We start from the raw sequence: 26,950 nt of genomic DNA on the forward strand, positions 1-26,950 counted from the left end.
CCGAGATCCGCCTGGAGTAAGTGGTGGAGGAACCGGGCTTAGAACCCAGGTTGTGTCCAAAGTCTAATTCGGTCTCAACTTGTAGGAAATTTGGCCCTAGAGTGAAGCTCGCTTCAGGGTTCCAGCACATAAACCGACTCAGGGCGACTGCAGAGGGCTTTGTTTTTGTTTCGCGGCGAGAGGACGCTCCTGCGTCGCCCTCGGCACGGCCGGTGGTCCTTCGCTGGGGCTCTGGGAAGGGCTCGTGCATCTAGGCGGCCGCCAGGGGTGGAGGGAGGGAGTCTGAGTGTGAACCCCAGATTAACTTTCCGGGCTGCCGGCCCGCACGCCAGCTGCGTCCAGGTCGCTGCGCGGCCCGCGCCGCCCGCAGGTGCGGCACCGGAGTGCTCGCCAGGCCCCCGCCAGCGCGCTCGGCGCCCCGCGCCCCGCCGCGCGTCCCCGGGGGCGGCGGTGAGGGGCGGGCCCGGGGGCGGCGCCTCTCGCCCAGGCCCCCGCCCCCGCCCCGCCTGGGTGCTGCGGCCGGGGCTGGAGGGGGCGGGGCCTCGGGAGGGGCCGGAGCGCGGCTGGTGCCGTAGCGGGAGGAGAGGGAGGAGGCGGTGCGTCCCCGGAGGCGTGCGCCGCGGCCGACGGACAGACGGTCGGACGCGCGCGGGGAGCTGCGGCCGCGAGGTCAGGGGCGCGGGGCGGCGCGGGCGGCGCGGGGCGCGGGCGCGGGGCCGGGGGCGGGGCGGCGGCGGCGGCGGCCGGGCGCCGGGCCGCGCTCGGGGGTCGGGCCGCAGACCCTCCCCTGGCCGGCCGGGCGCACGGCGAGCGCGCCCCGGCAGCGGAAAGGGGAGCCCGGGCTCCCTTCTCCCTCCGTCGCTTTTCTTTCCACTCAGCGAAAAATCAGCGCCCGGGAAGGTAAAACAATAGCGGGGCCACCTGGGACGCGGCGCGCGCCGCGCTCCCCCGTCGGGGGCGGGGGCCGGGGCGGGCCCGGGAGCCGCGGCCCCACCTCGCAGCCCGCGCGCGGCTTGCGCCCGCCGAGGGTGGGGCCGCCCGCGGCGTCGGGCTCCCGGCGGGGCGCGGAGTCCCCGGGAGGGAGGCGCGCGGCCGGCCGAAGTGGGGCCGGGGCGACGCGGCTTCCCAGCAGCGCGCCGCGCCGGGCCGGGCGGGGACGCGGGGCGGCGGGGGCGCCGGCGGCGACCGTCGTGGCCCCGGGCCGCTCGGCCCCGCCGGGGCGCGCCTCCGCCCGCTGACCCCCGCTGCGCTCGTTGCAGGGCTCCGCCGGCCTCGTGGGGCCGCCTCGGGACAGCCGGACGCCAACTCGCCTCGCGGGGCCCGAGCAGGTCTGGGGCAGGTGGCGGCTCCGTGACCTGCCGTCATGGATGCGGATCGACTTTTTGATGAGGACAGTAAAACGGTCGACGCCGGCCGGGGCGATGTGGCTTTCAGAGGTTTTCACAAAACCTGCCCCGTTCCCTTCGGGGAATCCGACTGAGGGAGATTGCAGACACCTTCACTGGGAAGCCAAGGACATTCCTGTATAATCAGCGGATGAAAGGATTTCCTCAGACTTTCCCCTTCTCTTCCTTGAGGATTAATCCACCGCAGCCTACAGTTCCAGTGGACACCGCGAGGCACATGATGTCGCAGAAGCCCGGAGCTCCTGCAGAATTGTTCTGGACCCTTTCTTTGCACAGGGGAGTTTAACCCATGCCGCCCGCTGCCCTCCGCGGACTCCCTCCTGCCGAGCTCTTCTCTTGAACCCGTTCTTATTTCCTGAGTTAAGTTCTGTTTCCAAAACTGTCCCCCGGAGGTCTAAGTGGATTGCTGGAGATGAGAGATTAAGGGCCGGGAGCAGTGGAAGCGCCCTGTGCCCTGTCTTCTGCCCGCTGCCGACATGAAGTGCTTTCTCCTGGTGCTGAGCTGTCTGGCTGTGCTGGGTAAGTGCTGCTGCTCATCCGTGCGATCGATGGGAAAGTTTAACCCGCGCTCGGTTCCTGTAATTCCTCGTGGCTCTTTCCCATCAGCACTCGGCTTCGAGGGACAGGCACCGGGAGGCGGCCAGTGTGTGAGAGAGGACCAAGGGACCCATTTCTGATCCAGGAGGAATATTGCTCGTTGTCTTTAGGAAGGAGCGTTTGCTGTCCCTCAAGTGTGTGTCCCAGGCCTCGCAATACTCAGGTCCCCCACCTGCACGTTGGTGGTTTAGGGACTCCGTGTGGATTGTAGGGTGGTTTCTTGTAGCATTATCAACATGGTGCGTGGCCCACAGTCCTTCCTAATCCGACGGACCTGGCCACGTTATTCCGACTGTCGGGAGAGTTGGTTCGGTGTGGGTGGTGCTTTATCTTGCGGGGGACGTGGGTGTGGTTGGGGAAGGGGGTTGACGGGGTGCTTTGCCCGTCCTAAGGCGTTTGGAGACAGAAAGTGTTTGAAGGCACTCGTCATGTGTCTCCTCACCGGGGACGCTGGGAAGTGAGCTGGAGGAACAGAAGCTGCCCGTTAGGGGTGTGCGAGGATTGGTTTTTGTGCCCCCCACAGAAGCTCAGAATGTGCTTAGAGCGGATGGAGAAACTAGAAACTGTGGCTCCGAGAGGCGAACCCTTGACACCCCTCTTAAGGATTCCTTCCCCAGTGAAGAGCCCCCGGTTGCCCGACACGCGTCCATTCTCAGATTCAGCAGTACTTCCCATGCCACTGGGCACCGTCTTAAGCGTGGTATCTCGGGTCTAGGTCAGGCTCCGGGGCCAGGACCTGTCTGTCTCCATTGCGTCGGACCTCACGCGTGAGCTCACCCCCTGGCCTCCCTGTGGCTGGGTCCCCTGCTGCCGATGGTGTCTGCGTCTCCAAATCCAGGTGTCTCGCATTTGTGGACTTTGTGACCTGCTGGCGGTGGAGAGCGCTTTCGTGCATTGTCTGCCCCCCAGCAGGCGTCCACAGGGGGGCGGGGAGAGAATGGACTTTGGGATCCGAGGACCTGAGTTCCAGACTCAGCCTTACCAGGATCGATGTCTGAATCTCAGTAAAACAGGACGATACCTCCGAGGCTGTCGTGACAGGGAAAGGCTGTAAGGTGTTCTAAACATCTTGACAACACAATAAATGTGTTCAGTCAGCGGTTCTCAGACTCGGGTGCACGTGAGAGTCACTGGGGGAGCCTTTAAAAATCCAGGTAGCAACCCCAGACCAGTGAATCCAGCCAGATTCTCTGGGAGAGCGACCCAGACTTCAGCTCTCTCAGGTGATTCCAGTGGACGGCCAGGTCGAGGAGCCAGGTGAGTCCATTAGTGTCAGCGCCCCCCACCCCAACACGCATGCGCGCCGGGTCTGGACGCTCAGTCAGCCTCCTGCCCAGGTGCGGGTTAGGATGCGGTGTCTCTGTGTCTCCTGTGTGCTCAGGCCGACTTGCGGAGGCAGGTGGCTCTCTGTTCACCAGCCCTAACTACTGTGTTGGTATTTGTTACACTGCGTTTGTCATTCACTGAGTGTCTGTGCTGAAATCCGTATCAGTCATTAGCGATTCATGTGGATTCCAGTCGACAAGGAAAGCCCTCCAGGAGGTTTGGCCCTGGGCCGATTGGGTGGCTAAGGCCGGAAGGAGGCCTGACTGGTAGGGTGGGGCCCAGGGCAGAAGGAACCACCAGTGGGAAAACAAGGAAATGTCACCTTGGTGCCGTTTGTGTCTCCTGCCCGTCGCTGACAGGAAGTGCTGTAAAACGTAAGGCTGCCTGCCGGTCCCTCGCCGGGCCACTCCATGGCTTGGAGCTCGGGCCCCGGCACCTGGCACTGTCATCTGCCCTTCGCTCCCGGCCTCATGTGTGAACAGGCGCCACGGAGGAGAAGGAGCGTCAAGGTGGCGTGGAAGGGACGGTGGCGGAAGGCCAGACCAGACGCGTGAGCAGAAAGGTCTGGGACCGTGGACTCGCGTGGTCATCTCTGCCTGGCGTTCTCAGCTCCGCTGGCGAAGCCCCCTCTCAGCAGCTCTCAGCATGCTGGGGAGGGGGCCTCGCTGCTACTTTGTTTGGAGAGCAGATGGTGTTTGGGGAGGGGACCAAACCTGTGTTGGGGTCTTATTTCCTGCTTGCGGTCTGGTGTGATCTGATTTATGCGGCAGCATTCTTGCTGGGTATTGCAAATTAATGTGTAATGTGAATTTAAAACAGTAAAGAATCCCCAGGTTATATGCCCATGTGAGTCACACCTCGGTTGAAATTTTGTTTGTGAACAGCAGGGTAAGGCTAAGTGAGAGTGACCCAGGTGCTGCCAGCCCCTGGAAATGGCAGTTCGAGTTAGAAAACCCTGTGACGGCATGTGGGGGGTGGTATGCAGGGAACATCCAAGATGCTGTGACCGTTTGACATCATTAGGTCTTTCTGCTTCTGCTTTCCTCCTTCGCCATGTGTGGGATCGTGTTCTCCCTTTTCTGCCTGCCTGGGTACTGATTTCTGCCCTCGCGACCACTGTGTCTTGCTTGTTTCTTCCTGTTGCACCTCAGGGTCCCCCACCCAACTGGAGAGCCATTGGCAGCCACAGCCACCCTTGTTCCAAGCCTTAAGGCATCTTAAGCCTGGACCTGGTCAAGCCATGAGAACAGTGAAGTCTCCACGACTGGGAATGGGTGGAGCCAGAGGGCAGAAGATGAGAGCTAGAGAGAGAGAGAGCGCGCGATTGTGGGATGAGTGTGTAAGAGAGGGCACGCGGAGAGGGGAGGTGGTTGTGGCTGTGCCTGTGTCTGGGAGCAGCCTGCGTGAGTGACAGTGACATGGAAAGATGACAGCAATGTGGGAGAGATGGGATAGGATTCGTGTCTGCAGGAACAGGAAGGGAATCATCAGGAAAGATGAGTACGAGCTTTAGGCACATAAAGCAAATTTCGATTTTGCATTGCCGTGAAGAGTTATGCCTCCCACATCAGTGCTGATGCTGCAAACAAGATGAAATAGCTTTAAAAATGTTAGCAGTGAAAAATGCAGGAGATTGAGACTGGATCAATGCAGGAGAACATGTCTATTGCTAATGATCATTTGCGTTCTGCGGTGGGAGAGAATGTCATTTGTAGAGTTTGAGATAGAACGGGACTCAGGAAGCGACCACTTACTTCCCAGTTAGTTAGGGAAGCCTTCTTAGGCGAGAGGCCAGAAGGTGCTTCCAAAAAGATTGAAAGGAACTTTGATGTGTTGGTGGGAGTGAGCGCAGAGGCAGGGCTGCAGTGATCAAAGGCAGAGCAGACGGAGGACGGAGAGAAGTGAGGTCGTTTGGTGGCTGTCAGGGGAAGGGTTCTGAAGGAAGAAGATGAGGATCGTGATTTATGGATGAACAAACACCCCTGCCCTAATAGTTATCTCGGAGGTAGTACACTTCCCTTTCCTGGGGGCCATTTGACAAGGATGCCAGAGAAGGGAGTTCTTGTCTGGGGGTCTGGAGTGGCCAGGGTGCCTTTCAGCTGTGCAAATCATTGGGCCACCTCTGGGCACCCAGAGCTGTGTTAAGAGGTCCCAATTGCCAATATTTTTCATTGCAGCAGAGAAGAACGATAATGATAGTAATATCATCTCTCTTAACTCTAGCCCTTACTGTGAAGCAAGCCCTGTCTCTCCAAGCCCTTAGAACAAGCTTGCCGGGTAGATAGCTTGCATTATCCCCTTTTCGTAGATGGGGATATGGAGGTTCAGGGAGATTCAGGAACTTGCCCTACTGTACTAGCTAGAAATGGTGCTCCATGTGCATACGTCCATTCCCAAGGTCATCACCTAGTCCAAGATGGCTGTGTTAGGATAAAAACGCTGGTGAAAGGCAGACCCTCTTAATTTAGGGACACTTCTTGGAAATGGCACACATCACTTATGCTTATATTCGCATTGGCTGGAACTTGATCCCATGACCATACATTGCTGCAAGGGAGGCGGGGAACTATCCTTAATTTTGAGTGTCCGTGTGCACAGCTGAAACCGAGGGGTTCCGTTAGTATAGAGGAAGGAGAGAACAGACTTTGGAGGACAGGGACTAGTCTCTGTCATAGTCGCAGAGCTCGCAAGCGGCAGAGCAGGGATTCGAAGCTAAGTCCCTTGGGTTCCAGATCCTGTGTTCTTCCATCTAACAAGCTGCTGCCCCCTCAGTGAGGCCCAGCTCCGGTACTCTAAGAAGCCACGTTGGGAGGGTGTAAGCTTGGTGAACCCACAGTTGCACGTGGGAGGCCACATAAAATCAGAATGTAGTCAAGCACCAAGTGTGATTTTAGTAGTGGTGCTGTGGGGTTTATGGAATGTTTACAGAATGCCAGTCACTGCCAAACCATTCGTGTCATGTGACCTCCTCTCTAAAGTGCCACGTTCATTAGCCTAGGAGCTCAGCCTTCCACCTGGCGCGAAGCAGGTGGGTGTTCAGTTAACGTTTCCGTGAACGGATGGTTTTGCGAGGTAGCCGTTGTTTCTGTATTGGCTCCCTCAGTCGAAATGGGGAAGTTCAAGGCTCAGGGAGTTTAAATGATTTTGCTCAAAGGAAAAGAGCTAGAGATGGGCAGAATCTGGGTTTGAATCCAGGTTTGTCTGGCTATCGTATAGTGCTTATGCCCTCACTTCACCAAACAGGGGTTCTGAACTTTCTCTGTGCGGTCCAGAATCCTTCTGGCAGTCCGGTGAAGCCCGTGCACCCCTTCTGAGGATACCGTTTAAAAACACATAAATAAAATACACAGGATAACGAAGGCAGTCAATTGTATTGAAATGTAGGCTATCAAAATAGTAAGTAAATTTATGATACAGCAGTGTGCTTCTTTAATAACTCGTTAAGTAACAAAATCTAACAGCAGTTCTAACAGTTATTATCATTTCGGCACAGGGAGGAGTGAAAACGATATTTTGGGGTATTTGCATCCACTGCGATGCAATATGAAGGTGTGTCTGTTGTCTGCTGTGACAAAGTCACAGCTCTGGAGACTACCATGATGGTTGCCTACATTCACGATCAAAGGCATTTTAACACCCGCCAAGAGGTTAGTGAAGATACAGATGTAGTTTTCTTTTCTTTTTTTCTTTTTTTTTCCTTTCCAAGTCATGTTCACATACCTCTTGGATTTTATCCGCAGACTCCTGGGGAGTGCAGAGGCCATCGTCGGTGGCGGGGAAGACACTGTGGGAGAGGTCTTGGGGTGGGCTTTCAGGAACGGCAGGGTTTGGAAGGAGAGGGCAGAGCCCCGATGCTGCAGAGGAGTCGGCAGTCACAGTAAGCGGGGAGTGGCCCTCGCGAGATGGGAGAGATGACTCAGTGGTTTTAGGGACCAGTTCATGAGGGACGATGCAGACACGGAATTGGCTTAGATTGTGTTGAGTTTGGGATTTGGGCTTAGACTGGGTCCCTGGAGCCCAGGCAGACCACTTTCCCTGAGCCCAGTCCAGGGAGCTGGACGAAGTGGCTCCACTTGCTGGCCTCCGCTGGTCCACGGTCCCTGGCCTCGTGCTTCTGAGTTACGGCTCCTCGATTCCTATTTTTAGGTTCCTCTGGGAGTTTCTCATTTGCCATGATTGGACACCTGTTTCTTTGCTGCTTCAAAGTGAGCGTAGCTATTTCTTGTAAAGGGTTGGTTTTTACTTAAAGGAAATTTAGGAAATTTGTGTGTGAATGCCCCATGATTTTCAAAGAAATGAGTGGTTGCATCAAAATCAAGCCCGTATTTGTACAAAATCACATGTTGCCAAATCCCCTCATCAAGAACCCTTTATTAAGTGACTAATACAGGGCCACAGTGGCAGGCCCTTAACAGAGACCATGGCGAAGGACCCCCCTTAACTGGAATTCTCAGTTAAGTGGGATTTTTTTTTTTTTTAACTCTACTTTCAGGAAGGCAAAAATCACAGGATGTGTAGTAAGGATTTATCCTAGAAATGAGCTTCCAGGCCACTGGCAGCTCAGTCTCTACATCTTCCGCATCTGTAATTATAGTAGCAGAAGAGAATGATGAGCCTCAGGGCACCGCAAGATCCTAAATCAAAGATTAAATTATATTAACTCTACCCAGGCTGGAAAGTGGTCAGATGTGCTTTAAAAAGCTTTATAATAGGCTTTATAAGACCGACGGTTGAAACAAAGTTTCTCCCGAGCCTTGTTTTATCCCTCTAATTAAATTCTCCCCAATAACCCTGTTCCCCATCACACAGGTGACTTAGGCTTTGCTGAACACAGCCCTGTCCCTGCCCTCTAGGAGATGACAGTCTAAGGCCAGGAGAGTGGCCAGGAAGACGTCGATATCACGTGCTCTCTGACGGTGGGCGTCTATTGTGGAAGGAGATGCAAGGCCTGGGTGATCTTGTTTGCAGCTCAGCGGGAGGAGTGAGGGGGTTCTCTGTCCAGGAGAGGGATGAGGGATGGCCGTTTGGGAAAGGCTTTCAGGAAGACCTAAACGTTAGGCATTCCTTGAGTAATAGGAGAGTGAGGTCCTGGCAGAGTCTTGGGTTGGAGGACACACGGGTGCATGGGGCTGCTTCAAGAAGGCTTCTCAGGGGTGGCGAAGCCCAGTGTCAGTGGGCCGGGGGCCTGAGGGTGCTGCTTGGTGACACTTGGAGCAGTCGGTTGACGTGAGGTCTGGGTATTTGGTCCAGAGACAGATGAAAGATACCAGTGAGCTATAAGTGGGTGCCTTGAAGGACCAGTGGGAGCCCAGGAGGCGTTCCTTGAGGGGGCTTTTGCATGTCTACCAAAAAATCGTCAGGGCGAAGACATTCTTACAAAACAGTGAATTCAATGAAACTGGCGTCTTCTTCTCCTCTTCCAGGTCCCCAGGCTGTCCCTTTATTAAAACGGGACAAAGGAATCTCATGTCACTTGTGTGTTACGATTCTCAGGTGTAGAGTATGCTCATGGTAACCGGAGGTTGGTGTTATTTTCATGTATGTAATACTGGCTTTTGTTTGTGACACCCATTTTCCCATACTCTGGAGTATCATGTCATGAGGCTTGCTGCCAAGGACCATTTTTTATTAACTTTCCTTCCCCCAGGAGCCCCATAAACTTGAAATCTTTTATCTCCCAGACAGATAGCATTTATTAAGTAGGAGCAATCTGTTTTTCCTATGTAACGACCAGCTTGATCGCTCACACTTGATGTAGACTAGTTCTGAAGCGAGCTTCGATGCCCTGGGTTGCTCGCGACCAGAGGACACACAGAGCCTGACCAGTTAGGCACCTCAACCCCGTGTCTTAGCAGTCTAGGACAGGTGGTGTCATCCTTAGGTGTTTTGGAACCTCTGAGGTGTGGCCAGCTTCTGGATCCCAGGTGTTAATTTTGAAAGCTTGGCGAATGAGGGCAGCCAAGGTGGAGTTTGCCGCGAAGGTCGTGCTGGCGACTGTGACTTTGCGAGGAGGGACGTTCGGTAAGAAGAGGCACAGGAGGCCCGAGTTGAGCGATCGATCCTCCGTTGCTGCCGGTCAGGCCACTCCCAGCCTGTTCTGGCCAGGTACAACTGACCACCACCCCACCCCTCTTTTTTCAAAAAGACTTCCAAAAATGAAATTTTTCAACCTCTTAGGTATCACACCCACCTCGGGAAGCCTTAGTGTTCCCTGAAGATTTGATTCGAATTAAGTCATAACTCAAAACAGCAAATACAGTGCTTCAGGGTAAACGTGTAACAAGGTGACGAGAGATTGGTTTCATTTTCACAAGGCAGCGTATATTTGTTTGCTTTATTCTTTCGAATTTTAATTTTTTTTGCCAGCGATGACAGGTGACTACAGTTCTGTCGTAAAAAAAAAAAAAAAAAGTACAGATTGAAAGTAAAAATGTAAAAATTCTCTTATCTGCCCCACACCACTTGTTGAGTCTGATATGTGTCCTTTATAATTTTACATATAGTCTTCCAGACCTTTTCTATAATTTCTATGCATATGCTCACACAAATATAGATTTTTTTTTTCCTGACATAAATGGAACCATACAGGACACATTGTTCAACAATTTGATTTTAAAGGAGTGATTTACTTCACTGTTTTTTTTTCAGGCTTAATTTTATGGCAGTATCAGAACTGATTTAGTTATTTTATAGCTAGTTGGAACTGTAATTCGTGAAATCATTGGGGAGTACTGAGCCTCATTCAATAGCTATATAATGGAATAATTTTGTCTTTATCAAGAGCAAGAGTCTTAATAAAAACACTGCCCTTAAATTTTAATGTATTTGATAAAAATAATTGATGTGTTTATTCTGAATATTTTCTCCGCAAACCCATAAATTCACAAATTAAACACACAAATTTTGTCAACTATTTTATTTATAATTTTGAAGCTATGCCAAATTAAAATGAGACCTATTTAAAACTTGTTAAGAGGACAACCATAAATCCTGGGTTTTGTGTCTAGTTCAATTAAGTGTCTTTGTTAGCTCATAGACTAGGGAGAAAAATGAGAGTTTTCTTGCTTTTTCAATTCCTAAATGATTCTTCCATTTAGAATTAACTGAACCAGTCCTCCCCAAGGTTGCTTGCTGGGCTGCCAGACACTTGAGACCTTAACCCAGAGGAAGATAATTTTTTTTTTTTTCCTCTAGCCCTGCAGAAGTAGCTGTTGCTGTACAAAGACGATCATTTCAAAGTGTTGGGTTACTTCTCAGGTTCACAGGTGTGACTTTCTTTTAAAACCCCTGGAGCCAGCATAGGTTTCTTGGATGGTTCACCTTTGGACCTGGTTTTTAAAGTAGTCGCTCTTCTGGAGGGGTGGTTGTGGGATTCACGTATCACAGTCAACCCCTCGTAAACATCAATGTGACCTGCTACCACCCATCCAGAGACCGCTTCTCTGTGCGAATCTACTTAAAATACTTTCCTAAGAAGACTTTTTCCTCCGTTCAGCAAACAGATATTTGAGTGCCTGCTACAAGCACCCATTGTTCCCTTATCTCACATACCAAGGATTAAAAGGTGAAATCATGACGAATGTTTTAAGTAGTCAGTCACCTGATATGTATTTTTAATCTTTAATAAATAGATTAATTAAAAGCGCGGCATTAGGGAACTCTTTCCTTTCCCTAAGGTAGGTCTTTTTTCTTATTATTACTTAACATCTTTTCTTCCTGTTTTGTTCTCAGCTCTTTAGCTGCCGTGAATTACAAATACCAGGGGCACCCGATGAAGGGCTCTTTAGCGTAAGGGCTGCATATCGGTGATGGGGGAGATTGGGGTTACTCCCCCAAGGGCAAAGTCTTTCTTCTAAAAATAGCAAATATAAATGTCTCCAGCCCTGGCTGTGTGGAATGTCCTTATTAACTGCTGGGGGATATTGTCTGCCTGTGGGAACTGGGCATTTCGGACTGAGCTGTGAATTTCTAGGAAGCCAGAACAAATGAGAACGACCACAGTCCCATTCTTCCCATCGGATGAGAGACGCTTTTGCCCTCCGCCGACCCTTATGTCAGGGTGTGGTGCCGGTCCTTGTGCTTGGCCTCCCTGATTCCCCGTGACCCCTCTCAGGAAGCCGTGGAGGGGAGGCTGGGACAGCGCAGGGCCCTCACCAGCGTCGGGCCCCGTTCTCCAGAAGCCGCTGTGCCGGCTCAGTGGGGTACAGGCTCTTCCAGGTCGGTGCCTTGCCAGCCGCCCTCCCCTGGGCTGGGGTTAACGCTTGAGAAGGCGTCGATCTGCACTTTTCGGCATGTCTCTAGTGGTTATCCCTACTCCACGTCCCCCAGTCTGTGGGTCGTGGACTGTGCTTAGTGGGGGTCACTTGTGCCCCCAAGCTGCTTCCGGGAGCCTCTGCCCAGGGCCGGCCTTCTCCCCACAAACAGCACTTCTCCTAGGCCTTCCTGGTTTTCTGCGGAGATGGATGGCCTGTTGGGAATTCTGCTTCCCAGATGGACACGTCCATTAGTTTATCAGAGGAGTGATTGTGCAGATAGATTCGTTCCAGGCTCACTCCAAAACAGACGACCCTTTATTGACACCATTTAGAGATGATTTGCCGAAGAGTTTCTTAATGTCTTCTGATGTTTCAGTGCAAAAGATAGCTTGCTGGACCGTTTTGCAGTCAGTCTTCTGGTATTTATTTCATTACAAAAAAACCAAACAAACAAAAAATAAAAACAAGCCCACAGGCAGCACCCTGCCCAGCGCTTTCTCCTTCCCTCGGTCAGAGTGGGTGGCCGCTTGGAGCTGGCGTCCCAGCAGCTCTCTGGTTGGGATGCGTGGCATCTGCACGGTACCCAGGCCATGAATCCAGCTCTTCCGGGTGCTTCTCCGGAGCAGTGGGCTTCTGGAAGGGAGAAAGTAGATCGAGGACTTCTGTGCTTCTAGACCTGAATTTATTTTGGAAGCATCTTGTGGATCTCATGCATCGCCCTCTTATTTCAAAGAGGAACTATTCTGGTCCTGAGGGAAAGACTTTGTGGGCCTGGATGCAGGGGAGGATGGAAGGAGGACTGGGAAACGCCCCTGACGGAAGAGAAGGAGACTCTGGTGCACTTCGCCTTTGTTTCAATTAAAACGCTACTCAGTACAAACATTTGCTTTCCCACCCTTAACCCCACCGCAGAAGAGCTGTAATTTCCCATATTTGGAATTTGGGGAGAGCCAGGCCTCATTTGAGGACAAGGCCAGATTCAGCATACGGTTTGGGAGAGAGTAAATATGAGAGCCTTGAGGGCTGTGGTATTTATGGTGAATTTATGATTACTGTATGCGCCTCCTCGTCATAATTTATTCAGTAGCCCCTGATGTCTTGGAGCTGGTGCTGTGCCTGTCAGAAATCTGGCTCTCATTTTCTTCTGCATGTTTTTCCTTTTGCAAACATAAAAGCGTTCGGCTTTAATCAAGTAGGCTTTAACTCTGTCATCGGTAACGGGGATGACCGAAGTCATGTGGGGGGTTTTAGGTAACTAATCTCTTAAGACGTTCAGAGCATAATCTGCACTAGCCCCCGATCATCCTGCCTGCACCCCAGAGATTTGCGAGGTTCTGCAAAGGAGGCCGCACGGGGACTTGGGCATCCTTTGGAGAGACCGGGTGTCCTTGCCGGTGACAGGTTTTCGTTTGTTTTTGGCGTGGGGACAGGGCCCGCTGATCATTTGCCATGTCAAGAGAGTTCCAGATGCTCTGTGGATGTGACCAGCGAATAATGACAGGCCCAATGCGTGAAGGTGCTGTCCAGGCTCGCCGATGGCTGTTGCTATGTCCAGGGCTGGCTCTCGGGAAGAAGCTGCAACATAGATAAGAGGCCTGCTGACATTTTTTGTTAAGTTCTGTACGGTCAGTCAAAAAGTCAGAGGTGCAGGATCTAAAATTTTCACGTGCTTTGCTTATAATCTGAACGTGACTTCACATATGTGTCATTTATTAGACGAAATCGGGTCACAGTTGCTCTTCAGATTGTCGTTATTTTATATTTCTGCCACATTCTGGCGTTAGCTTAGGTTCTTGCTACAGAAGTGTCCTGCAAAAAAGAATTTAGTGACTATTACAAAAGCAGCCTTCAGCACTTTCTCTTAATAGGTAAATCCCCTGACAGTGTAGACGAATGAGGAAGATGAGTTCGAATTAGTAAAATGTCTGAGCTATACAATATTTTTCAAGAACTTCACTGTTACTGCTTTTAAGTAAATACTGTCACTCAGACTAGGCTAAGAGAGTAACTCACAAAGGTCCTCGGGGACCCTGCTTTAGGGGAAAAATAAGAATGATATGTAATTAGCCCAGTTTATTTAAATGGCGTTTCTGAAATACTAGATTGTTTAGAAACAGTCTGTCCTCTTAAGACTTTTAAAGAGTCCCATGAAACCCCATGTCCACGCGCTGCTGGGAGCTCATATGTGGCGTGGAGGCCTGGTGTGTGAACGTCTAATTCGGCCTTACCAGCCATGCCAGAAATTTCCAAGGTAGGGAAGTCCCTGATCCGTTCCTCCCAAGAGCAGTTAGCTCACTCTGCCAGGGGCTGCCCAGCACCTGCACTTGTCTGTTGTAAGAGGAATCGCTGAGTTTAACAGGTGTCCGATGGGCTCTGCCGCGTGCTTGGCCGCGTGCTCTCGAGAGGAGACACAGCCGTCGTCCTTGTGTAGTTTGTAGGTTGGCAAGGAGGCCAGGCAGCACACAAATAAACGCACGTACGATTAATTACAACAGCGAAGATAGACTGCTGCTGCTTCTTTTTTTAAAAAAATTGAGATTGCTTTTTAATTAATGATTTCACACGCCGGACTCTTAAGTTCCACGACTGCGTGGTGGCTCCTGGTATCCCAAGCCCCTCCTTACCCTGTTGCTTGGCGTAGAGTAAATACTAGCTTGACGTGGATGACGTGGCCCCATTTGTCGGTCAAAAACAGTGGGGCATCAGCAGCGTCGAACGGCTCAACCTAATGATCACCGTTCGGTCAGTCAATACGTCTCGAGTGTCGAATGCTCGTCGTAATCAGTGGCGCTCTCAGAGAGAGGCTGCACCTAAGAGTTTTCCTTCGCTTCAGAAGGGCCAGCTACCGTGTCAGAAAAGGAGACCCAGAACGTCACAGAGCTAACGCCTGTGGCCCTGCGCTGTAGACACGGGCCGTCGGTGGGGCCGGAGAGCCGTGTGCCCCGCAGTTCTCGCAGCGTGGCCCGGCCGTGGCGGAAGCGTGCGTGTTCGGGCCTGCAGTGCTGTCGGGAGCCCAGAGAACCTGCGGACGTGTGCTGGAAAGCTGAGACGGAGGGCAGAGACCGGCGCAGGGGGGCCCGGAGGGGACAGAGGAGCGACCGACGAGCCAGCTCTTCAGTCCCGAGCGACGGGCGCACTCGCTTTTACAGCCCAGACCTCACGGGTCCCGGTTTTCCTCTTCAACAGGCTCGCGTGTGCCCGCGACGTGCTCGGTGACATGCTGGGCACCGGCAGGCCCCGCCATGCGCCTCCCTTGTGCCTGCCGGCTCTAGGCTGGATGGAGACCACTGGCCCAGTTCAGGCAAGGGTCGACCTGAGGAGAAGGCCCAGCTGGGCCCTGTGGGGAGCAGCCCAGCACTCTGGCCTGGGTCCTGCTCCCCGCCTGTGGAACTGGGAGCAGGTCCAGCCTGGGGCTGGGGCAGGGCCTCCCAAACCTCCTGGGCTGAGCGCTTTTCGCATCTGTTTGGATCGCATGGCTCTCTGTCCAGTTTCAGAGCACAAATGTCCAATTGTGCCACTCTATTATAATGCTCGCTATTTTCTCGCAGCCACAGGGTAATTTCTGGTTCTAGCTCAATTCCATAGCTAGTTGATGGGCGTTCTTCTGTGCCAGCACAGCATGGGGATGGCAGGGTAGGGAAAACACAGGCGTGCGACATGGGCTCCCGCCTGTAGCGGACGCTGTTGGTTGCCTGTGCAATGGCCGTTCTTTTCTCTTCCCAAGGGCAGAGCCACGACTTGGTTTGAATGCTCTGCTTCCCCTCCCCCACCCTCTCAGAGAACGGTGACCCAGCTTCCGGCTCCAAGTTAAAAGCCGATCGCTCTAAGCCAGTCCTGGAGGCCTGCAGTTTAGACATGGGCGTGTGACACAGTCTTGAGCCAGGAGGTATGAGGGGGAGTCTTCCGGGAAGATTCTGGGAAAGGTGTCTCCTCTCCTAAAAAGAAACGCGGAGGGGAGGCCTCCTTCCACCAAAGTCTTGGCAGCGAGGCAGCCGTCCCGTCACCGTGGGGAAAGCAAGTGTGTCGAGGCCGGCAGAGGGGAAGAGATGAAAAGAACCTGGGCCCTGGATGCCAGAGCCGCCACCGAAGAGTGAGCAGGCCGGCCTCCACCCTTCCTGCGCCCGCCGTCCCAGCCGGTGGAGTCGGTGTTTTCCACTACTCACGGCGAAAGGCCCTCCTTCAAAGGAGCAGGACGTAGGATCTAGTCCCATGAAACAGTACCATTCGGACCATCATCATCAGGCCTACGGTTTAGAGCCGGTGCCCAGCCCTGCGGTAAGCCAGAAAGGAGAGAGGCGAAGGGCTCGAGTGGGGACGTCGTGTTCGGAACGGGTCCCGAGGAAGGGTTAGGATTCGCGTAGGAGGAGTGGGTGGCGTGGGCAGACCTGTGGAGACAGGAGTGGACGTGGCCTGGCAGAGCACAGTGAGATTATGTCCTGACTGGTTCCACAGGCAGAGTCCAGGGGACTGCAGGTCGCAGGCTCAGGAGGGGACCCCTGGTGTATGCAGCGGGGAAGCGCCGTGGGCCCGTAAGCAGGGCAGAAACTGAGAAAGGTGGCCCCTGGGAGGGAGGGAGGGCCAGGCCGCCGCGTGCCAGGTCGACTGGAAGGGTAGAAAGGAAGCGGCGAGTGGCCAGGGTCAGCTCCTGGAATGGTCAGTCGGAGGTGGGAAGATCTGGGTTGCAAGCAGTGGGAGGTGAGGGACAGTATCAAAGGGCAGTCGTAAAGGAGTGAGTGAGCGGTTTAAAGAAGTCGGTGGAGAGTCGTGGAAGGGCGGAGGCTAGAAGAGGAGCGCGGTGGCTGGGGAAATGACACGAAAGGAAATTCGGAAGAGGGAACTGGTTTTAGGGAAGACGCCGTGCGGTTTTTGCCATTGGGGTTTTGGGGGAACGCGGGAAGGTCTGGGCATCGTGACCTTGGATTTACCTGAAGCTGCGGGCCAGTCCTTGGGAATGATTGGGCAGGGCTTAAGGCGACGTGGTGGGCGCTCCCTGGGTGGGCACGCGCTCCCGATTTCCCTGCCTCCCTCGCAGTTCGGTAGGGGCCGCGCGCCCAGCGTTGACCAGTGAAACGGGAGAGGAAGTGGCAGGTGTCCTCTCCTGGCCAGGCAGCCGAGAGCCCGGTGGGTATTCCTTCATCTCTGCTTCCTGTGCCATCCCACACTCGGGGCCCGGGCCGTGGCCGTAAGGGGAGGGGCCGTCCTGGCCGCATCCCACGTGGATCCATCCACCTGCAGCCAGGAGCTCCCTGTGGAAGCCGCGTCTGGAGCTGTAGCGTCGCGGGCGGCGCTGCTGACCGCCGTTTGCGTAGGATCCCGCGGACGTGTGGACCTCAGGCTGCAGTTTCCCGCCGACTTCCGATTCGATTTGCTCAGGGGCTGAGTGAACCGGCTGCAGCTCGCCGGCCACTCGTCCTACCTCTGGGCTTTAGACGTTTTTGGAGGCCGGGTTTCCTGCTTTTCCCCATTTCACCTCTCCCCAGGGAAGAGGTTCCCCCCCGCCCCTCATGGGCTGTACGAGTGAGGTGGCTGTTCTCACCACGGGCCACCAGACCGTCAAGTGGCCCGCAGAGGGGAATGTGTGGCTGGTGTCCCCTGGTGACCGGCGGGAGCATCTCAACCATCCGGCTCAAAGTAGAGCTTCGGGAAGAAGTTCCAGACCTCCAGACCAGACTAAGAGTGAGGTGCGAAGCCTATCTTTTTGATCTCTTCTACTTTCAAAGGATTCCAAGCCAGCCTTTCCTTAAAGGCCCAGGAGTCAGCGCCCGGCGCTTGGAGTTTGCTGCTCTCTCTTTGCTGCGGTGCTGGGTGCTTTTTGCCTGGCTGACTCACATTATTTTCCTAAGGGCAGAGGCCCCATCGCAGGGCAGGGAGGCACTTGGCATCTGGTTTTTATCAGGCGACGAGTACAGCCGCAGACGCCAGATCTGACCTTTGCTTTGAACAAAGCCGAGTCAGACTCGTGGACAAAGCCTGCGGGGGGTGCCTCTCCTGCTCGCCCCGTGAAGCCTGGTGTGTCCCATTTTCTCCTCTCCTTGAAAACTTGGCTGCAGGAACACCCAGGAGAGACCCCTCAGATGTGGGGCGAACCCAGCCGCCCTTGGCCACACTGGGACTTTGGGACTTTTCTTTATGAATTTGAAAATGCAGAGACAGCCAGGGACCGTTTCTTTGTCCAGTAAGAAGCTGGTGTTTTTTTTTTTTTTTTTTTTTTTTTTATCTTCCCCTTTCAACAAAACAGGGCTCTCGTAAATATTTGTTGATGCCGTTCTGTTCAAGGCGACCCGATTTTGCCCACTGCTCTCCCTGCTTCCTCCGACAGCCCTGGAAGGGCCAAGTCTAGTCCCGGGAGCAGGAGGACAGTGGAGCCATCTGTCAGGCTGGCCTTGCCATAGTCCATCTGTCCTTCCAGTCATCCATCCATCTGTCCGCCGTTCACTAAGCACTTATTATTGAGCCAGCAGTGAGATTTGCGGCAAGCTACGTAACTACTCTAAGCTCTCAGGGGTTCCTGTGAGCGTCGCATGGGGCCGTGATGTGAGCGCCTTGCATCCTGCCCGGCACAGGTAAATGCTCAGTAAACAGTAGCTGTCATGTCATCGCTGCTATCCAGAGCCGGGGGTGCCGCCCTGGTCAGCTGACCGGCCGCAGGTGGCCATTCGGAGATTGGGTTTCAGCCACAGTATGTCGCTGTGGCCTTGGGACCACATTGTCACCCCCTCGGGGTACCTCGCTGTTCCTGTTTCAGTCTTGGCGTGGCCATCGTCGGGCTCTGGAAGTCTCCGAACCGCCTACGGTGGACGCTGGCCGCCGGGTGTCCGCCAGCCTTGCCGGGAGTCCGCAGCCCTGAGGGTCCCTCAGCCCGCGGGCCAGGCCCTGCCGCCTGGCTCTCGCCGGCCCTTCACCTTCGCCTTCTGTGCCCCCTGCCGCCCTCCACCCCTGCACGTCCCAGCGGCGCGTGAGCCGGTCACATCCAGCCTGTTCCGTCTGCTCCAGCCCCCCCTAGCACCCCGTCCTCTCGCCTCTTCTTGAGGCTTTCCTCCGTCGTGCATCCCCCCCCCCCCCCGCCGGTACTTTCGGGGAGCTGTGCTGACGTCATCTGGCGTACCATGCGGGGGTCCACGGGGGGAGCCTGCGCCGGCCCTTCAAGTGTGCGGGCGTGGGACCCGGGGACAGCGAGTGAGTTGGCACTGGATGGCGCGCCCGGGGGAGGGTTCGGGGAGCTCTGCCTGAAACCCAGGGCGTCTGAGAGGCCGGGGGAGGCTGGTCAGCCGCCAGGCTTTCCTGCGGGGAGTGGCCCACCAGCCGAGCGGCTCGCCATTCTCGGAGTTTCACCTCTGACCGACACGACTCCCTCGGGTCTCCTCTGGCACCTTCACGGTCCTGTGACTGCTTTCGACAGCCACTTTCTGCCTCGATCCCGCTCTCCTCCCATGAGTAGAGGAAATTCTCACTTTCTCTGTTTAGGAGACAAAAACTAGCCCTTTCTTGGCTAGTAAGCGTACTGCACTAAGAGGAACTTTTGAAGTAAGATTGGACAGAATAACTAACTGGCACCATTTACCTCCAAGCCTTTTAAAGTCCCTAGAAGTTTTTTGGGGTCCATCTTTTTGACCCTGTCCCACAGAAGTCTCCAGCTTCCTCCTAAAGATAATGATGGTGACATTTAACCAGAAGCCAGGCAGAAAAATGCTCCGTTGTGGCGCCTGTGGGACGTGGCAGAGAACGACCGAAGCCTGTGTTCCGTGTCACAGAGCCCAAGGGTTCAGTCGGCGGTGGCGACGGATCCCAGTGGGTTGTGAAGGAGACTTCGTCTGGCTCCAGCCCAGCGCCGCGTCGAAGCCGACACCGCGTCGGGGGACGATGCAGTTACGGGAAGGCACTTCCATGACCCCTCGTTAAGGCAGAGGAAATGAGAGGCCTGCAGGCCACAGCCAGGCCGGCCTTGGGCAGAGTGGTCAGGCCAGCCCTTGGCCTCGCCACCCGCTTTGTGCCATTCTGCCACCTCCCCTCCCAGCACCCACATCCGTGGGCTTCCCTCCCCCACCCACTCCACCCCACCCGGGCCGCAGCCGCAGTCTCCCGTGCTCCCCAGGGCTCCAGTATTTCCCGGGTCCTCTGGTTCATCCCTGAGCCTGGCTGGTCGAAGGCTCATGGATTAGTAGAGCCACTCGTGGACTCCGAGGTGGGGAGCAGAAGCGGACGTGCATCGAACCCCTATGCGGATCCAGGCTCTGTACGTTCACGCACATTCTCTGACTTCCTCCATGTAGTGCCCAGCCAGGGAGCTGTCACGCGGCCGCCTGCAGAGATGGCGCGTGGGAAGGTAACGTGACTTCTCCACATCACAGCCAGCACAGACCACTTTCTGAGCCCTAGTTAAGGAAAAAGAACCCAGCATTGTTTTAATCCGCTTTATTGCGGTATAAATTGACATGCGACCAAATTCATCAGTTTTAAGTGCGTCGTTCTTTGAGTACTGACGTATGTAAACAGTTACATAAACCCCTGTGACAATTAGAGGTTGAACACTCCCATCACCTCAGAAGGTTTCCCCCTCCCCACCTCCAGGCCCGGTAGCCACGGATCTGATTTCTGTTCTTACAGTTTTGCCCCGTCCAGAGTGAGGTCCGCATAGCACCCTCCAGCGTGAAGCCTCTCGGACCCGGCTTCCCCCTCAGCCAGTGCCCTCGGGATTCACCCATGTGGTCGCTTGAGTCCAGTTCATCCCCTTTGGTTGCTGAGTAGTAGTTCACTGTATGGACGTACCACGATTTTGTGTATCTGTCGTTCCCCAGCCGGCGGACCCTTGGGTTATTCCAGTTCGGAGCTATCAGGAACACGGCTGCTAGTCTGTGCACGAGTCTCCGTGGGGACGTAGGTGTTCGTTTCTCTTGGGTAAATACCGGCCGTCGTGGGATTGCTGTGTCGCATGGCAGGCCTGTGTGTTTACCGTTATGAGAAACGGCCGGACTGCTTTTCGGCGTGACGGCGCTGTCTCACCAGCAGCTCAGGACGGGGACCGGCGGCGTGTCTGACCTCTCATCGAGGGCCCTTCCTGTCGTACCGTAGTGTCACTAGCTTCCGAGGCGTCGTTAGCGGCTGGCAAGCACGATAGCGTGTCCCGCGTCTGCTTCAACCGGAGCTCTGGAGTTCCGGCGTGCAGAGCCGGGAGGCCCTTCCGTCCCTCGGGGCCCTCACTTGCTGCCGTGGCCACCTCCACGCAGGACGCGTGCCTTGGCTGGGTTTCCTCTCTGCCGTCGCTTCGGTTGACAGTGAAGGTTCACGCGCAGACTCCCGGCCACTGCGAAGGGGACTCGGGTGTGGACACCGGAACATTCCACACCTGCGCTCATCACTTTCCCTGTGATGCTGGCTCCCGGCCAGAGCCGGAGTTGGAGCCGCCCTGTCCCCAGGGACGCCCAGTGCAGAAGCCGCGGGGAGAGGTGGGGATGGGCTTCAGCCTCCTCGCCCTTGCTGGGGGTGCGCCCGCGTGCGGGCCGCTCGGGGCCGCCTCTGCTTGGGGGACCGTCTCAGGAACCTCCCTGCCCGGGGCTCTCCTTAGCAGACGCCTGGCAGCCGCAGTCTCCCACACTGCTTTCCTGTTCGGTCCCTGAGGGTTTGACAGAGCCCACACGAGACCCGGGCACTGTCGCATTGCAGTGTGCCCCGGCGCGGCATCTCGCAGAAAATGCGGAGGCCTCTGAGGAACACGTGGTTGGGTTTTCCTTTTTCCTTTCTTTGTGGCAGCATTTCCTGAGTGGGGTGGCCGATGGCGAGGCGTTCTGTGGTAGGGGTGCGGGTGGAGGACACATGGGGCCTTCTTCCTTCTGCAGGGCTAGTGTCACAGAGTAAGGGTGCCGGGCACAGAGGCTTGGGGCACACAGGTTTGGGGCGGTGGAGACCTGCGGGTGAACCCACCTGCTGGACTGAAAAGGCCCCTCCCTGCCCTTGGGATGGGGAGCCTGGTTTTCTGCCCCTTCCCCGATGGCCTTGGTTGAATCACTTGCCCTTTCTGGACCTCGGCCTCTCCCTGCAGAATGGAATGACTCCTGTGGGGCTGGTCTCGTGCGGGGAGTGGCCGGGCGGCCACCCTGTGCACAGGGAAGCCCCGTGTGTGCGGGGAGCCCTCCTTACACTGGGCTACCACTGCAGACCCCACAGTGTGCAGTGGCCCAGGCTCACACCAGGAAGCCGCTTCCCTTCCCCCCCGCCCTGGGATCCCTGCTGGAAGACTGGCAGGCCGGCCTCACCGGGACAGGCAGGCCCCGGGGCGATGTCAGCTGGGAACGCCAGCCTCTGAGCCGCAGGCGTGGAGACTTCCTGCTTGCTCCCTCAGACTGACAGTCATAAATGCACAAAAGAAGACAGAGCTGCCAGGGAGCTGCCAGGCGTCAGGACACAAGGGGCTGTCGGGGGAGTGAGTCAGGGCCCCTGAAGGTCACATGGAGAGTGAGTGTCTGTTGCAGACTGGATTTCTCAGGGATCCAGGGCTGCGAGTAGAAGAATAGCTGGGATTCCAGCTGGGATTCCACGTGGGAGAGGACGAGGCTGGGGAGGGCGGGAGGGAGCAGAACGCTGATCTGGGGTGCCGGCCACCTGGGTTCTCTAAGCCGCTTTCCCAGGAAGCAGTCCTGTGACCTTGGACGGGTTGACCTCAGTTTCCTTTTCTGTAAACAAGGGGGCAGGAGAGGCGATTGGCTCCCGAGCCCAGAGCCCTCGGTGGCTTTGACGCTGCATTTGTGCAGGAGCTGGCGCCAGTCACCACTCGCCGTTCGCGCTGTGCTGTTTGGACGGAGACGTGCAGGCAGCAGCGTTTGCAGCCTCTTTGTTCCCCGCGGGAAATCTCTGTGGTTAATGAGTAATCGCTTCAGGGGCAGAGGTGGGGGGTGTGGAGGCTGCGGATGAAGACCGGTGGGACACCTGGGTTCCACCGAGGTGAGGTCATTCCGAGCAGCAATAAGCAGAGGAACCCGAAAATGGCCGGGCTAAGCCGTTTTTGCCCAGGGCTCCCTGGCGGGTGGCCCTGGTGGCCCCCTGCTGACGTCCGCCACCCTGCGCTCCCAAGGCCCGCCCTGGAAGGTGATTAATGGCACCGCAGCAGCTCTGCGCCTGCCACCGCCACCACCACGCCCTGCCCTCCAGGTCAGGACTCGCCCAGCTGACCACTCCCCAGGTCCCAGGTCTAAAGCCCTGGCTTTCATGCTTCCTGAGGCTTTTCCTTCCCCACCTTTTCTTACCCAGTTGAACAAATCTGCTTCTTCCTACTGGTGTGGCAGGAGCTTGTAGTTCCCTCCCAGGTCAAATTTTGCTCCCTCGGGAGCCCTACTCTCTGTTTGTTTCTCTGAGGTTTATTTTGCATATCCTGGGAGCCCTGACCACCCTAGAGCCTGGACCCTTGCTGCTGAAGTTCGGGGATCAGGCCCCTCCCTGCTCTAGCTGCGTGGAGGCATCCAGAATTCTGATGATCTTCATCAGGGTCACAGCTTCACTCAGAGCCTGCAGTGTGACCTCTCATTCTCAATGAGGTCATCCTAGTTTTTTGTTGTTTTTTTTTTAAAGCTAAAGGACCAATTTTTTTTTTTTCACTAAAATGTTCTGTTTTTTGGTAATAGGTAATGCTTACACAAATTAAAAAACAAATCTTGGAGTATGTTCTGTATTTCAGAGTAGAACTTTACGGAACAGAACCTGGAGTGATTTTCCAAGGAGGCCATTGCGTCAGCCGCACTTAAAGATCCGGCAGCGTTCTGTTGGGTGCCGCCGTGTAGTTAAAGGGCATCGAAAACCCCGCGCTGGTAGCCGGTTTCCCTGCGTCTCCCGACTCCGCACAGTGCGAGGGCCCCTCTCCCGGCGCCCCGCGCCCCTGCCGCCTGCCCGCCCTCCCGCCCTGCCGCCCCCGTCAGCACCGCGTCCCTTCTTCGGACACTTTGTTTTTGCTCGGGATCCTACTGCCGCTTCCTCTTATTGTGGAAAATTTCCAACATCTATCAAAGTGGAGAGAACGGGAAAACGAAGCCCCGTGCACCCCCCTCCTCCATCCGGTTCCCACAGCCACCAGCTCGCGGCCAGTCTCGCTTCATCCGAGCCCTCGCCCTCTGCCCTCCCCCTCTGTGTCATCTTCAGGAAAACCCAAGGAACACTCGGCACATTCCCACGTGTTGTGGAAAATTTTTTATCTGTTAAGCTGCATATTTTCGTATTTTATTTTCTCACTTAAAATTAATTTTCGGGATAACTAGGGGGTAACATTTTGTCCCCATCAGATTGATAAAAATGTAGTAGTCAGACAGTACTAGGAGTTGTCGAAGACGTAGAACCAAAGGAATGCTTAAGCACTGACCGTGAGAGTGTAAATTGATGCACGGATGTCCCAGGAATTTGGGCAAAGCCTAGTGTGCCCGCAGATACCCCTGGGTGAACAGTTACAAGAATACTTACTGCAGCGAAAGTTGGAAAGTACTTGAAAGTTCATCAACAGGAAACAATAAATCATGGCGTGTGTGTGTGTGTGCGCGCGTGTGTACAGATAATTACTGTGGTATATTCATGCAGTGGATGACGATCTACAGCAATCATAATGATGGCGTTGGAGTGGCATGTCAGTAGAGAGTACGCTCAAAATATTGTGTCAAGTGAAGATGCAGACGAGTGCATACAGTGCGATGCCATTTTAAACAGTTTTAAAACACGTAAAAAACGATGGCTTTTAGATACCTGCCGTATAGTAAAGGCATACACATGTGCAAGAGGGATAAATGCCAGATTCAGGATGTTATTTCTGGGACGAGCGGAGGGGGTGGGCTCGCGAAGGGAGTGAACACGCGACTGGAGCCGCATCTGCAGTGCTCGCGCTTTCTTGGGGGAAAGAATCTAAAGCAAAGGGGACAAAGTGTCGGGATTTGACGGTTCTGAATGTGCCTTGGTATTCATTGTCCTTCATGCTTTTCTGTATGTCTTAAGTACTTCCTTGTTCAAAAATTAACTTAAAAGCTGTATAATTGTTCGTCTTCTGATGAGCTTGGGATGGTCACTCTTGTCACATGACATTGTTCGCGTCTAGACCGAAGCTAAGGAACTTGTCCAGTCCTGAGAAGATACCTATTTTTTTTTTTGTCATCTAATAATAGCACATTGTGGATTTCCCCTAAATTTAATGGCTTCTTAGAGACCCACGATTCCACATATTTTCCAGACACTTAGGTTGATAGTTAGAAAAGGCCGAGTAATGAAGTCCTCGTGATTTGACTTAACATGCAGGCGTACAGTCAGACAGTGCCACGAGTTGTTTCCTTGTGGAGAAGGTAAGAAGGGTGTGAAGGGAGAAGGCCGCGGAGGGGGACCCCTCCCTCCTGTGTGTGGACTGGCCTCAGGTGCAGGCCTCTCCCTTCGTCTGCACCTTCCTGCACACGCGAGGCTCGCACCGCAGGAGGGCAGACAGCCTCCGTGGAGGTGGGACTTAGATAATGAGGGTGGTTGACCAGATGCATCTCGGGAGGCAGGGCGCTCCCCGACCAAGGTGCAGATTCTTGAAGACCTGGTCCTTGCCTGCCCACCGTCCCCTCTGCTCACTGCCCACCTCTGTTCACGCTACCCTCCCAGCCCCAGCGCACACTGACCCTCTCTGTGAACCCGCCCTTTGTCCCCTGGCTTCACGTGTCCCCTGTCCTCTTACATGGTTTGAGTGCCTCCCAGTTTCTGTGCCTGGGCTGCCTGGCTGACTCCCGCGTACTTCCCAAGACTCAGGTCAGGGTGCTCTCCGGTCGCACCCTCCCCGACTTCCTAGGTGGTCCCCACTCTCCCAGAGCACCTGGCTAGTCAGCCCGTGGTCCGGTTGGCGCTTAATTCCATGCTCGTCTCCTCCCTGCCTGTGACTTTTTTCCTAAGCCGTGCAGGTGGCGTGGTTCAGCGTACACAGCCCGCATGTGGCCGTGGGCCTCACCAACGTGGTATAAGAGGGAAGACACTGGAACCTGTCGCTGTGAATGGCTCATGGTGGGCTTGGGGGGAAAAAGCAACTTTTGAGGACTCGTGGGACTTTAGACAGACAGGGAGTGGGGCCCGAATGTGGACGCCTTGCATCCTCGAGGAGGGCATTAAACTGGAAGGGGTCGGCCGAGCGGAGTCCCTGGCGGAGGGCCGCTGGGGGGCACGTGTCTGGCAGTCGTTTGCTCGGCGGGTTGTTTGGGGCGGAGGGAGAGTGGCAGTAATGACACACGTTTTCAGATATGGCGAAGACCTGTAAGGTTGGATTGAAGCATGGGCCGGTGATGGTCGCAGTGGAATAGGAGAGATTCTGGTGGGAAAAAAAGGAGCAGGACTCACCGGCCAGCTGAGGGGCTGAAGGACCGGGAGCTCTAATGTTTGGCCCTAAGATTTCCAGCCTGTCAGATGTCAGGAAGTCACATAAGAGTGGGGATAACAGTCTTTGTTTTTGTTTTAAATTATTTTTATTTTAATATATGCAGGAGGGCTGAGCGTTTGGCGTCATATCGGTGTCTTCATTGAGGCAGGGTGCTGTGGATGCCCGCGAGAGGTGCCATGAGCTCATGCCCTCAGGCCGGCCGCCAGCAGGGAGGCCTGTGCCCACCGCGGTCTTTGGAGTTCTCTGGCTGCACTCGGGCGCTGCAGGATGCCATTCTTGACCTTTCTCCTTTTTTTTTCTAATGAGCTTTAATACAGCTAGAGGTCATACTCATCCAAATCATTTAAAGAGGGACAGCAAGTATGCTGGTTGATAAGGAAGAGAAAAAATGTGATAGGCGGATGGTCTAGACCCTGTTAGGTTGGAACAGGGGTCAGTGCAGGGTTCTGAACCCAGCTGCCGTCGCGGAGGGGGAGGCTCTGTGGGAAGGATGGGAGGTTGGCAGGCGTCAGCCGTGTGACGTGGCCCCCGAACAAAGCTGTCCTGTTTGCACTGAAAGAAGTTTACTGTCTAGAAGCAGAGGGTGACGGTCTGCTTGCTCCACGCCGGTCAGACCCCTCGCGGGGAATGGCACGCCGTTCCGGGCAGCCCTCTTGGGGGGTACACAGGCAAACGGCAGCCCGATCGTAAGAAGCAAGGGCAGCAGCTGGACCCGTACGCAGAGCCGCGAACGGTCTCTGCCCGGTCAGCCTGGAGAGGGGCCTCAGCGCTTCGAGGCGGCAAGCCTTGAGTCCAGACCGCTCCCGTGTGTCCTCTGTAGCCTCAGTACGCGCCTCGGCGTTCCGTGCCCAGGGTGTGCTCGGTTACCGTCCACCGAAGGGATAAATAAGAGACCGGGCCCGTCCTGTGTCCAGGACCCCTGACAGAGGTTCCCACCTGGGCCGCCATCAGTGGAGAAGAGGGGAGAAGGCGGGTGGTCGGAGCAGAGGGCTCCGAGCGTCTTT

At 55.1% G+C, this 26,950-nt stretch overlaps 1 protein-coding gene across 4 annotated transcripts in view; it reads left to right on the forward strand.

Annotated features, from left to right (window-relative positions):
* The first annotated feature begins 567 nt into the window (after nucleotides 1-567).
* IGSF3 (immunoglobulin superfamily member 3) overlaps nucleotides 568-26,950 on the forward strand; it is an 88,682-nt gene continuing 62,299 nt past the window's right edge. For 3 of the 4 annotated variants that reach the window (XM_036235034.1, XM_036235036.1, XM_036235037.1), the window contains exons 1-2: nucleotides 568-669; nucleotides 1,260-1,925. In XM_036235034.1, the coding sequence (XP_036090927.1) occupies nucleotides 1,883-1,925 (43 nt within the window). In that variant the 5' untranslated portion in view covers nucleotides 568-669; nucleotides 1,260-1,882. Of the gene's footprint in view, nucleotides 670-778; nucleotides 901-1,259; nucleotides 1,926-26,950 lie in introns of those variants that run through there. The other variant, XM_036235035.1, reaches the window with a different exon arrangement.

Source organism: Rousettus aegyptiacus, unplaced genomic scaffold, assembly GCF_014176215.1.
Source record: "Rousettus aegyptiacus isolate mRouAeg1 unplaced genomic scaffold, mRouAeg1.p scaffold_m13_p_17, whole genome shotgun sequence".
NCBI classification, from domain to species: Eukaryota; Metazoa; Chordata; class Mammalia; order Chiroptera; family Pteropodidae; genus Rousettus; species Rousettus aegyptiacus.